The sequence below is a fragment of the Alexandromys fortis genome, unplaced genomic scaffold, assembly GCF_014885135.2.
Source record: "Alexandromys fortis isolate MF-2015 unplaced genomic scaffold, M_Fortis_MF-2015_v1.1 scaffold_26, whole genome shotgun sequence".
NCBI classification, from domain to species: Eukaryota; Metazoa; Chordata; class Mammalia; order Rodentia; family Cricetidae; genus Alexandromys; species Alexandromys fortis.
The window spans coordinates 14,842,216-14,854,819 of NW_026067894.1; the positions used below are offsets into that span (position 1 = coordinate 14,842,216).

Sequence of the window (12,604 nt, forward strand, 5' to 3'; positions counted from 1 at the left end):
AGTTCCAGGGGACCTGATACCCACTTATGGGCACCAGGCACTGCATGCATGTGGTATATACACACACATAATAAATAAATAAATCCTTTAAAAAGAAGTAAATAAGAAAGAAAGATCTTGGAGATGAAATAAGACAAAGATTTATCTATGAGAAATGCACACTCTCCTGTGGAAGAGATCAATACAATTACTGGTGGGGCTGTCTTACCTTCCTCCCACTGCCTTTAGTTAACTCATTTTCCTCTTCTAATGAAAACGCCTCACTCTCCAGAGATGGTTCCTTTTTCTAGAAGATTGCAAATTGATTAAAGAAAAAAACTAAACTCAGATAAAAAGATATTTTTCTCTTGTTGGTGAGAGGCATTGAACTGGGCAAGTGTTTTTCCACTGAGATACATCCCCAGTCCTCAAATTTTGTTTTGAGACAGGATCTCATTAAATTTCTTGGGCTGGCCTCGAACTTGCAATTCTCCTGCCTCCCAAGTAGCTGGGATAACACAACCAACAGGCTGGTGAAAGGATGTTTCTTACTACATCATACTACTTTACTCTTAAGTTAATAATTACCAGTTAGAAACTTTTCCTACTGTGCTTAGAAAACAGTTAGATACAATTGGAATCAGAATCTTAATTTTTTTATTCACTTATTTCCTAAGAAGGGAAATGATATCTAGGGAACTGAAAAAACAATGCCTCTTTTATGGGGACTGGAAATGTTAACCCGGCAGTTAAGAGCATTTATTCAGTTCCTAACACTTGTGTCATAGCCCACAGAGCCAAAGTGCAGAGGACCACGATTTGACTCCCAGTACCCACAAGGCAGCTCACAACCACCTGAAACTCATGCTCTAGGACATCCAATGCCCCCTTCTAGCTTCCTTGGGCATTGTATGCATGTGGTACATAGACATATATGCAAGCAAAAACCCACATACATAAAAACAAATCTTTTAGAAATTAAGTTAAAAAATGAAAGTTGCAACAGTAACTCAAACACAAAGCAAAGGTTTGAGGAGGTGGGCTAGGCTGGGGTGGCTCTTCACTTGCCTTGTGATTTTTCATTTTGTTCTTCACGGCTGCCCTTATCGACTCTAATGACTCTTCATCTTCCATTGGAGAGTCGTTCTCTTCTTCCAAACCTGTTTCAAAAAGATCACTGTCTTCAAGAAGACAGCCACTGTCATTAAGCGGCTGGTCTGCAACGCTTTCCTGGGTAATAAAGAGAAGGCACAACCTCGTCATTTTAAAGTCTAACATTTCACATCATGTGGCAATCTGAAACAGACAACAAACCCCACCGTTCATCAACAGACAAAATAGCGCACCTAGAACATTCTTAATGAGTCCTAACCTACAATTAGCCTTTGAAATCCAAGCTGTGATTTGTGTAACAGCTCTGGCTGCCCTAGAACTTCCTCTGTAGACCAGGCTGGCCTCAAACTCACAGAGATCCATCCGCCTGCCTCTGCTTGCAGAGTGCTGGAATTAAAGGTGTGTATCGCCTCCCGCTAACAAATGGAACTTTTGATTGATTCTGTGTTTTTCAAAAATCTTCCCTTTGAAGTCAGTTTCATCAGAGGAGCAGTAACAAAGAATTACTACAAGAACACACCAAGAAACCAGAAACCCATCTATACAGAAGTATCCTTCATGTATCCATAATGGCAAAGAAGATCAATAATTCTAAATTATAAAACCATTCCACCTTATGCAAAGCCGTCAATATAAAACTACAATTTGTGTACGGAAACAGTATTAGGAACTAAAACCTACATTTTAAAACATTAATCTACCTTAAAAAAATAAAACCTAATTATTCTTTAAAATGTACTTCAACAAACACAAACATGAAATATTCATACATACATAAGGGTATATTGTTCACACTTAAAAAATAAAATTCTGCCGGGCGGTGGTGGCGCAAGCCTTTAATCCCAGCACTCGGGAGGCAGAGGCAGGCGGATCTCTGTGAGTTCGAGACCAGCCTGGTCTACAAGAGCTAGTTCCAGGACAGGCTCCAAAACCACAGAGAAACCCTGTCTCGAAAAACAAAAATAAATAAATAAATAAATAAATAAATAAATAAATAAATAAGTAAATTCTGCTGGGTGGTGGCGGCGTTTGTCTTTAATCCTAGCACTTGGGAGGGAGAAGTCTCTGTGAGTTCGAGACCAGCCTGGTCTACAGAGTGAGTTCCAGAATAGCCAGGGCTGTTTCACAGAGAAACCCTGTCTCGAAATATGGAATTAAAAAAAAAAAAATGAAAGAAATTCTGTCATTTGCAGCAATGTTGATGGGACTCAGAGGACTGAGGAAGTTTGAATGTAATTGGCCACCGTAACCTCATAGGGAGTGGCACTACTAGAAAGGGTGGCTTTGCTGGAGGAAGTGTGTCACTGTAGGTGTAGGCTTTGAAGTTTCCTGTGCTCAGGATGCAGCCCAGTGTCACAGTCGACTTCCTGTTGCCTACAAGATGTAGCACTCCCAGCTGCCTCTCCAGCACCACGTCTGCCTGCTCCTCACCATGACAATGGACCGAACCTCTGAACTGTAAGCCAGCCACCTCAATTAAAAGGTTTTTTTCTCTAAGAGTTGTCGTGCTCATGGTATCTCTCACAGCAATAGAATCCCCAACTAAGACAAGGACATTATGTTAAACTAGAAAAAGAAAGAGCACATGTTCCCACTTATATGTGGATATTAAGAAGTTGATTTTGGGCTGGAAGACAGTTCAGCAGTTAAGAGCGCTTGCTGCTGTTAAAGAGGACCCAGATTCAGTTCCCAATACCCTTCTCTGGTGGCGTCCGGCTGACTTTAACTCCAGCTCCAGAGGATCTGACACCTCTGACCTCTACAGGCACCTGCACCATCCACATGGTGTACATGAACTTACACAGGCACAAACACATACACATTAAAAGAAAAAAAAAAGTGTGAGAATTAGAATGGCGGGGCCTTGGATGAATGGGTTGGTTATAGAGATAACCGTCAGTGGGTATAGGAGTGTGGATGAATAAGAATAACTCTCTTTTGTTAGTAATTTGTTTATTTTATGTGCATTGGTGTTTTGCTTGCACGTATGTGTGTGAGGGTGTCAGGTCCCCTAGAACTGGAGTTACACACAGTTCTGAGCAGCCGTGTGGGTGCTGGGAATTGACAGGGTCCTCTGGAAGAGCAGCCAGTGCTCTTAACTGCTGAGCCATCTCTCCAGCCCTCAAGAATAACTCTTAAGGCCCTACAACACAGTAAGATAACTATTGGTTGACAAGCATCAACTCAATATTTCAACATAACCAATGGACAGAATTTTTAATGTGCCCAACATAAAGAAAGGCCAGCTGCTTGAGGTGATGGGTTTGCCAGTTGTTCTGATCTGATCCTTACATGCTGCACACGTGCACTGAAATATCACAGAACCCCTAAGTATGTACAATTACATGTCCAGTAAAAATATATTTTAGAAGAACCTTGAATAAAGACTGCATTATAAAGTTCAGAAAAATGATTGCTGGGCTTGGTGGCACACGCCTTTAATCCCAGCGTTCAGGAGGCAGAGGCAGGCGGATCTCTGTGAGCCAAAGTCTAGCCTGGTCTACAGAGTGAGTTCCAGGATAGCCAGGGCTACATGGTGAGACCATCTCAAAATTAACAACAACGAAAAGGATTACAAAGTTCAGAAAATCATGACACACCTCATGTTTTGTCTCCTTCTTCTTCAGCCGCCGAATTTTTTCCACCATTCTCTCCTCTCTCTCGAGTCTTCTCTTGGATTTCAGTTTTGCTTTTCCTTCAGCTCCTTCTCTGGAGAGGTTTTTGGCTAGCTTTCTGTCAGGGGTGAGATCCGTGGGGCGTCCAGACTGGTGGTTCAGTTCTAAGGAAGGCGTCTCTGGAGTTCCAGGGCTCTCCTGACACACAGTTCCCTCCAGGTTACTCTCATCGCTGTCGGCCAGAGTCTTAGAGATGCTTTTGTGCTTCCTGCTCTCTCCCGAGTGCAAGTTCTCTTTATTCTCCGCGCTGCCATAGGTGGGCACCTCTGGAGCCACATCTGTGTCCTCAGCCTCCGAATCGCTGTCCTGCAGCACTTTCCTGCCCTTCGGTTTCTTACTCACAAATATCTCTTCGTCAGAATCTGGAGGGAAAAAAATTTTTTTTTTTTAAAAAGAAGATACCCAATCATTTGGCCTTCTTCCTAGCTACTGAAAATTATATTTAATTATACATGTGATATGTCACCTTGTGGAATTACACAACTACATTAAGAACTGGCTGTAGCAAAGCATATCTAAAAATACACTACAAGTCTTTTCCTGTGCCAAAACCTCTCTTGCTAAAAGTGTAATTATATGTACTTTATAATGTGTGAAGCTGTTCTAATCATCCTGGCAGGTGTTAGAAATCCTTTTTCTATAGTGAATGTGATTTAACCAGGCAATGTAGTAATTATTAGACATTTTATCTATTCAATTATATAACAGAAATGGATATTCCTTTAAAAAAAAATCTATGTGGGGCTGGAGAGATGGCTCAGTGGTTAAGAGCATTGCCTGCTCTTCCAAAGGTCCTGAGTTCAATTCCCAGCAACCACATGGTGGCTCACAACCATCTGTAATGAGGTCTGGTGCCCTCTTCTGGCCTGCAGGCATACACACAGACAGAATATTGTATACATAATAAATAAATAAATAAATAAATAAATAAATATTAAAAAAAAGATTTAAAAAAAATCTATGTAAGCACTGCTATTTTCTATCTGTAAAAAAGAAAATAAATAATAAAGTTGGGGCACTAACAATATAATAAGTCAATAAAATAATGGAATAAACTGTAACTGCTTACAACCCAGGATCCCACACTTTATTCCTAAGATTAATAGTAGGTATATTACAAACCTTTTTCACTCAGGGTCTCGAGTGTTTCAAAGCTGCCCTGTCCACTGTCTATGGGACTGTCTGCTGCTTCTTGTGAAGCGAATTTTAGATCACTGACTTCCAGGTTAACCTAGAAAATGAGAATAAACTTTGCGTTAACAAGGAGACCGCGCACCGAGAATGTGTGGATCCACAAAGCATGGGGTCATCCTGCTGCAACTGGAAAGAACCAACACAATGGTTTGATGAAGGGATGACATTTAGAATCACTGGCCAAAACAATAAACAAACAAAAACAGACATTAATTGCTACAGGATGCTAAGTGAACAACTCCTTTACTTTTAATTATTAAGCACACTAATTGCACCAATCAGATTCATTGTGTTGTTTCCTTTTTTAAATTGAAAAGACTATTTTATGTTTTCATCTGCATATGTCCGTGCACCATATCCATGCAGTGCCTGTGGAAACCAAAAGGGGGCGTGAGAGCCCCTAAAACTGTAGTTACAGACTGCCCTCATGTGGATGTTGGGGATTGAACCAGGGTTCTCCAAAAGAACAGCAAGGGCTCTTAGTCACTGAGCCATCTCTCCAGACCCTTTAAAATTTTTTAATTTACTTAGTTTATGTGTATGAGCATTTCTCCTGCATGCATGTAGGGGCACTGTATGCAAGCTTGGTACCCATGAAGGTCAGAAAAGGGCACTGGATCCTGCCGAACTGGAATTAGGGATGGTTGTGAGCCACCATGTGGGAGACAGGAACAAACACAGGTCCTCTGGAAGAGCAGCAAGTGCTCTTATGTAATAAGCCATCTTTCCAGCCCCCCTTTTAAATTCTTTTTTAAAAATTACATCATTCATTTTGTGTCTGCATGGGCATGTTTGGAGAGGGAGTTTGGAAGTCAGAGGACAACCTGCAGAAGTCTATTCTCTCCTACCAGGTGGGTTCTAGGGATGGAGTCAAGTCGTCAGGCTTGGCAACAAGTGCCTTTACTCACGAGTCACCTTCTCAGGCCCGCTGTGACACACACACACACACACACACACACACACACCATGCAGTAATTGTGTTCATCTGCCATTCTAACTTTGCCTCCCCATCTCCCTGGTGCTCCTCTGTCCCTAGTCTAGTAATCCTTTCACCTACTTTCAGGCTTTTCTTTTAAAATAAGAGTCAGTAAAAGCATGGCTTATGAGGCCAGCCACCTGCTTTTGTAAATAATTTTATTGAAACTAAGGTTTTTTTTGGATTTAGGTGAGGTGAGAAGGCAGGTCGGTGCAGGATGAGAGCTCATCTTGATTTAAGTCTGATATTTTTGCTCAGTATCTAATCATGGAAACTTTATGTCAAAATATGGCTTTCGCTTGTTGATTAGGTTTTCTGGTACCCCATTAAATCTGTTCCCAAGGCAACTGTCTCGTCCTTGTCCTGACTCCAGAAAAGAACACAGATCCCGAAACAGTTTCCTACGGCCAAATTCCAGCAGTGAGCCGTCAGCTACCAGCGGGACGCTGCGCGGGAAGTACTATTGGCCCGAAACCCGCACAGGTCTCTTCCAGACCAGTTCCAACTTCGTACTCCCCTCGCCCAGTGTTTACAGCGAATCACGCCCCACATCCTCCGGGCTAGGCTGGCCAAGGCCTCCTTATTGCCGGGGATGCTGTAAAACAGGAGCTTGCGCGGCAGGAAACGCGCCAAAGAGCAAGGCGGGCTGCCGTGACAAGCCGAGAACCCGGCTGAGCCGACAGCGGCTCGGGCCGCCGAACCAGGAACCTCAAGGTCCGAGCGCGGGAAGACGCCAGGAGGAGACCCGTGCGAGGCCCAGGCCCCGGCCCCCTTCCCCATTCCAGGGGTCTGGGAGCGGTGCACGCCGGGAATTGTAGTCCTTCGGGCTCGGCTCTCGGGCCCCGCTGGGTCCCCTGTCATACCTGGCCCTCAGCGAGCGCCCTTCACAGCCCCGACCGGAACCTAAACTCACCTCAGAATCCACTTCGCCGGTCATGATTCCGGCCTCCGTACCGCGCGGCTCCGGGAAAACCGGTCCTCAGTAACTTCAACTTGCCGGCGGCAGCTCCCGCCGTCTCCAGCCCAGCAGCGGTGTTCGAGCTTTCGCGCCTAGACGCACTACAGCTCCCACCCTCGGGGGTTTGCACCAATCCGAGGGAGGATTTCCTTCCGAAGCCCCACCCCCTACCGTCCTGCCAATCAGGAAGCGCCTCCAGCCGGCCCACCAAATGTAATTTGGGTTGATTTGGCGGGTCGCGGCTGCTGTTGTCAACCAGATCTAGAAGTGGCTTTGGGGTGGCTGGGGGTACCCGGTGCGAAGAGGTCCGACGCTATGGCTTGGAGAGAAGGTAGATTGCAAATGGTGTCCTTGGACTTTTGATCTTTGTGTTTCATGGGTCGTACCAAGCGCAATTTGAGGCGTGAAACTTCCAGGCAGGAAGTGAACTAGGGAGAAGTCCGTCCCTAGATATCCCCGGGGTGTCCCACACCTGATTTTTTTTTTTTTTTTTTTTTTTTTTTTTTTTTTTTTTTTTTTTTTTTTTTNAGCCTGTCCTGGAGCTAGCTCGGTAGACCAGGCTGGTCTCGAACTCACAGAGATCCGCCTGCCTCTGCCTCCCGAGTGCTGGGATTAAAGGCGTGCGCCACCGTCGCCCGGCTCCACACCTGAGTTTTTGATAAGGGAGCCTGAGATCCCATTGGAGGCTTTCTCCATCAGTTCATTCCTGGAGCAATCCTAACCTATAGAGTTGTGTTCTTGCCTCTGTTGTTCGATTCTTTGTCCTTTCTTTGCCCTGCTCTATGGGCAGTTAAGACTGACCTTTCTGGACTGCATAGTCCCAGCCTTTTGGGTTCTGTATGGTCAGGCTAGTGGTAAAACTACTTACAAGGCTTTTGTAAAGAGACCAGCTAACACAGGGAAATGAGAAAGCTGAGAGTTTATTACCGCCTCCCCTTCCCTCGCCCCCCCACCCCCACTGGTATGGCAACCAACTCGGCCCAGCTTGCTGAGGACTTTTCCAATTTAAGCACGGAAAGCCTCACATCCCTAGACCCTGCTCTTCCAGAGGACCCAGGTTTGATTCCTATCACCCACATGGCAGCTCGCAACTGTCTGTAACTCCAGTTCCAGGGGATGTGATATCCTTTTCTGGACTCCATGGGCAACAGACACAAACACAGAGCACAGACACACATTCAAGCAAAACACCCATGCACATCAAAATGAGTAAAAACTTATTTTTATCCATTAGTCTACTCTCCCAAGAAGTTAGGCACTTTGGATTTTGCTTCAGCACGCAGAATATTTCCAAGTCAGTTCTAGGCCAGCAGGATAGCCCAGCAGGAAAAGGCGCTTATTGCAGAGGCCGATGACCAGAGTTCTAGCCCTAGAACCCACAATGGAAGGAGAGACCTGACTCCCCAAAGTTACCATCTGATCTCCACATGGATGTTATGGCACATGTGTGTTCCGCTCACTCACATGCAGCATACACACAAAAAATAAAAAATTCTGAGAATACACATATACAAGAAAAACAGAACTTAACATGTTTAGGTCATTGTCAAGTGTTCTGTTACGATTTGTTCCATGGAAGATAAACAAAACAGATGCCAAAGATTAAGAAAAGTTTGAACGGTTGCCTAAATCCTATCTTTCAGTCTTTTGCATTTTGTTGCCGTTGGACAGGGGATCAAAGCCAGGACCTCACCATGCTAAATAAGTGTTCTCCCACCCTGATCATTCTCTTGGTCTTTTTTCTCTTCTTCTTATGAAAGATAGCCTATCATGTCGCAGTTTATTACAATTCTGTAGAGTTTGTGAACTGCTTTATTTTAAAGGCCTAGGCCTAGGGGGCCTCATTTCTGGAGAAGTGCTGCCACCAAGTGGTAGGTCTCAGACATGTGTCTCTGTCTCTGTTTTTCTCTGTCTCTCTCTGTCTCTGCCTCTCAAGTGCTGGGATTAAAGGTGTGTGCGGCCACTGCCCGGTTTACTTTTTTTTAATGTTAATTTAATCCCCCCCCCACTTTTGTTTTAATTGGGGGACTAGGTGGACGTGCCCTTGTGTGAGAGACTGACAACCATCTGCAGGGATCTATTTTCTCCTCCTAGCATGTGGGCTCTGGGATCCTCATCTCCTAAAACTGGAGTTCCAGGTAGTTGTAAATGCCCAGGTGTGGGCGAAGGAAGTGAGCTCTCTCGCTCTCCGCGCCGTCTTTCCGGCTCCCTGGCTCTATTTCTCATCTGCAGCCACTTAGAGGAGGCTTGGGTTGCGTGCGAGTAGGAGAGCCGCTGTAAGGTTTGTCAAAGAGTTATTTAAACTTGTCTGCGGTAGAATGACATATTTATATCATCCAGCAAAGGACTTGAGAGAAAAAAATTCATACTTCAATTTTAAACAGCTTTAAAGCTCTTGAGAATGTCCTTGTTAGAGGTTGCATCCGGCTTCCTTGCTTACCATACCTCCTAATCAAAAAGGAAAAAAAAAAAAAAAAGGTCATGCAAGAACTGAAGCATAATAGTTGCTTAATAGTTGACTGAATGATCAAAATGTCAGACTAAGAGCAGAAAATGACCGGGGCCTTTCTTCGAGGTGAGCCAGCATGCTTTCTGGGTAGAGGCTCCTGTGCCACAGTTTTGTCCAACCTCAAGAACCTATAAAGCAGTCACCTGTTCATTCAACAAACCCCAAGCTCCTTTTTAAGAAGCCTATGTTAGACACGAAGAATGCAAAGACACATAAAAGGCAGTGTGTTCTCAGAGAGCCTCCCACTGCTGTTGGAGACAGGCAAGCAAGCAAGTATATGCAATATGTAAATGTGCGCAAGAGATTGTGGGGAACTAGGGGGGGGGGAGAGACAGCTATAGCTGGTGGCTTAGGATGGCTGGGGCAAGGCAGGGGAAATGACTCACCAACTGCATTTCAAAGACGAGTTAGTTCCCCAGGCTGGCGCAAAGAGGAGACAGCATTCCGTGTTCGTACACGGGCTGGATAAAGCATGTTGTGTTCAAGGAACTGAAAGTAGGTCACTAGGGCTCAAGCACAGGGTGTATGGAGGGTGGGAGGAGGGGTCAAAACTTCTGGAATGTTCTACTCAGAATTTAAACAGAATGAACTGGGCAGTTGAGGAGTGGAGGTGGAAGTCGTTAAGGAGAGTGGTACAGTCAAATATGTGCCTGAGACAGATAACCCCAGCAGTGTGTGGGAAATGAATTAAAAGGGGATTATACTGGCAGCAGAAAGACCTGTTGTCTCCGGGAGATACGGGAACTTGATTTAGGTCAATGGTAGTAACAATGAAAGAGAAGGATGGATTGGAAAAAAAGAGACAAAATTAATAGTGCTTGGTCGATGATTAACCTTGAGGGTGAGGGAGAGTCAGGGTGACCCCAGTGATGTCCACATTTCCGGGTTGGTGGTGACGGGGCCGTGATACTCTCCATTGAAACTAAGAATGCATGTCACTAATTAAAAATTCACCCATCTCTCAGGAGGTGTGGGGAAGGAGGATTTTAAGCTTGCGGCCAGGGGAAGGAGGAGAAAGGGACAGACAGAGAGAACAAAGAAAAGGGGGATTTGAAATGTAGCTCAGTTGCTGAGTTACTTGCCTAGTGAACCCGAGGCCCTGGATCCCATCCTTAGCGACACAATAACTGGGCGTGGTGGCACACTTGCTATCCCAGCATTAAGAAGAAGCTCTGCTTAGCAGTTTTTTTTTGTGTTCTACTCACATAGTGTCTTCACTACTCCATTTCTTTCCTGGTTCCCTACCCAAGAAAATACATAGAGCAGAAATTTCTCCGTCCTGGCTGGATTCAATTTTCTCGGGTGTTTTTAGGTCAGTGCAAAGAAAATGTATTGAGACATTAGTAACCCCAGCACTTGATCAATCAAATGTATCAGCCTGGGCTTGAGAGATGGCTTAGCAGCTAAGAGCACTCTCTGCTCTTATAGAAGACCAGAAATCTGTTCCCAACACCCACATCAGGTGGCTCACAACTGCCTATAACTCCAGCTTTAGGTGATCTGACATCCTCTTTTGTCTTCCATTGGCCCCTGTACACACATGTGCATACTCACATATGTAAATAAACTACAGCTTTTAAATGTCTATGTATATATAGACAGGACATATATTCTGTATATATTCCCATATATCATTATAGAATAGCTAATCATATATATGTATACTTTGGTCATATAAACCTCAATCAATGTAGGGACTATTATCTAGGTATCTTATCTATGTGTGCTTGAGGGAAAGGATTCTGCCACAGAATGACAAAGGGTTGCTGGTCTGTTGCTACAGCCTGTTTAATCCCAGTACCTGCTCTATTGATTGATTAAGGCCCAGCCCCTTTCAGACATGTCAGCTAACTAAAGTGTACTGAGAAAGACAGAGCCTCACAAGAATATGGCAATTCCTTTGCTTACAATATAGTTGGAGTGTTTTCATAAAACAAGAGGTGGTACTGGACAGAATAGAACACTGTGCCCACCATAGGCCCAAAGGATGGCACCAACCAGAGATCTCTCATGGCTTTCTTCATGACTCAGACTTGATTGGCATTTGGTGGGTGAGGCCAAGTTTGTTAAATGTCAATGAGAAACGCTCAGATAGGTAGAGCGGAAGAGGAGGGGAATATTTTAGGCAGGGGAAACAGGATGAGCAAAGGTGTGGAGGTAGGAAGGACACAAAGGTTTGAGAAGAGTGGGTGACTATGACAGAAAAAGAGACAGCGAGTGAATAAGACAGAAAGGTTAAACCCAACTCTCTAAGAATCCACAGTGTTATCTGAGCCTGAATATCCACTAACTTGTGTCACCTTTCTTTGGGGATAAATTATACACACAAAGCAGCGGATTAGGGAACATTTGGTGGCTGAGGATGATTCTTTTGGGTCATCCAGACCCAGTGGGCCTCCAGGTGAATGAACCATTTAAGTGAGCAAAGGAAAACCAGGGGCCTGGCCAGCTGAGTCCAGTCAGGTTACAAAATTGTGGACGAACAAACGGCTGTTGTTTGCTATAAAGTCTCTGCTCTTACAGAGATTACATTTTTGTAGCTGACAATAAATAGACAAATAAATTAATAAGTAAATAAATAAATAAGTGCCTAGAAGAAAAATAACAAATGGCCGGGCGGTGGTGGTGCACGCCTTTAATCCCAGCACTCGGGAGACAGAGGCCGATGAATCTCTGTGAGTTTGAGGCCAGCCTGGTCTACGGAGTGAGTTCCAGAAAAGCTAGGAAACCCTGTCTCGAAAAACCAAAGGGAAAAAGAAAAGAAAAATAACAAATGACATGATTTTAGAGGATGCTAAGTATACCTGAGACCTAAAGGAAAAGACTTCTGCTTTACAGATCAAATGTTTAAAAAAGAATTTTGGCATGCACACAAGCATGTGTATGCATGTGTGTGTGTAGTGGCCATGTGGAAATTGGTTTTGCCCTTCTATCATGTCCAGGAATCGAACTCAGGTCCTGAGTCTAGTTGGCAAGCACTTTCTCTCCAGTTCCAAGAGAAAACCAAGTCAATAAAGAAAAATGCTGTCCAGGCGATGGTGGCGCACGCCTTTAATCCCAGCACGTGGGAGGCAGAGGCAGGTGGATCTCTGTGAGTTAGAGACCAGCCTGGTCTACCGAGCTAGCTCCAGGACAGGCTCCAAAGCTTCACAGAGAAACCCTTCCCCCCCCCCCAAAAAAAACCCCCCCCAAAAAAAAAA

At 44.5% G+C, this 12,604-nt stretch overlaps 1 protein-coding gene across 2 annotated transcripts in view; it reads right to left on the reverse strand.

The window, feature by feature from the left end:
* The window catches only part of Clspn (claspin), a 35,263-nt gene extending 28,278 nt beyond the window's left edge, over positions 1-6,985 (reverse strand). For both annotated transcript variants that reach the window (XM_050155863.1, XM_050155855.1), the window contains exons 1-5: positions 6,851-6,985; positions 4,890-4,998; positions 3,693-4,129; positions 1,048-1,209; positions 209-286 (exon numbers count right to left, since the gene is read on the reverse strand). In XM_050155863.1, coding sequence (XP_050011820.1) covers positions 209-286; positions 1,048-1,209; positions 3,693-4,129; positions 4,890-4,998; positions 6,851-6,874 — 810 coding nt within the window. In that variant the 5' untranslated portion in view covers positions 6,875-6,985. The remainder of the gene's footprint in view (positions 1-208; positions 287-1,047; positions 1,210-3,692; positions 4,130-4,889; positions 4,999-6,850) is intronic.
* Positions 6,986-12,604: the final 5,619 nt, after the last annotated feature.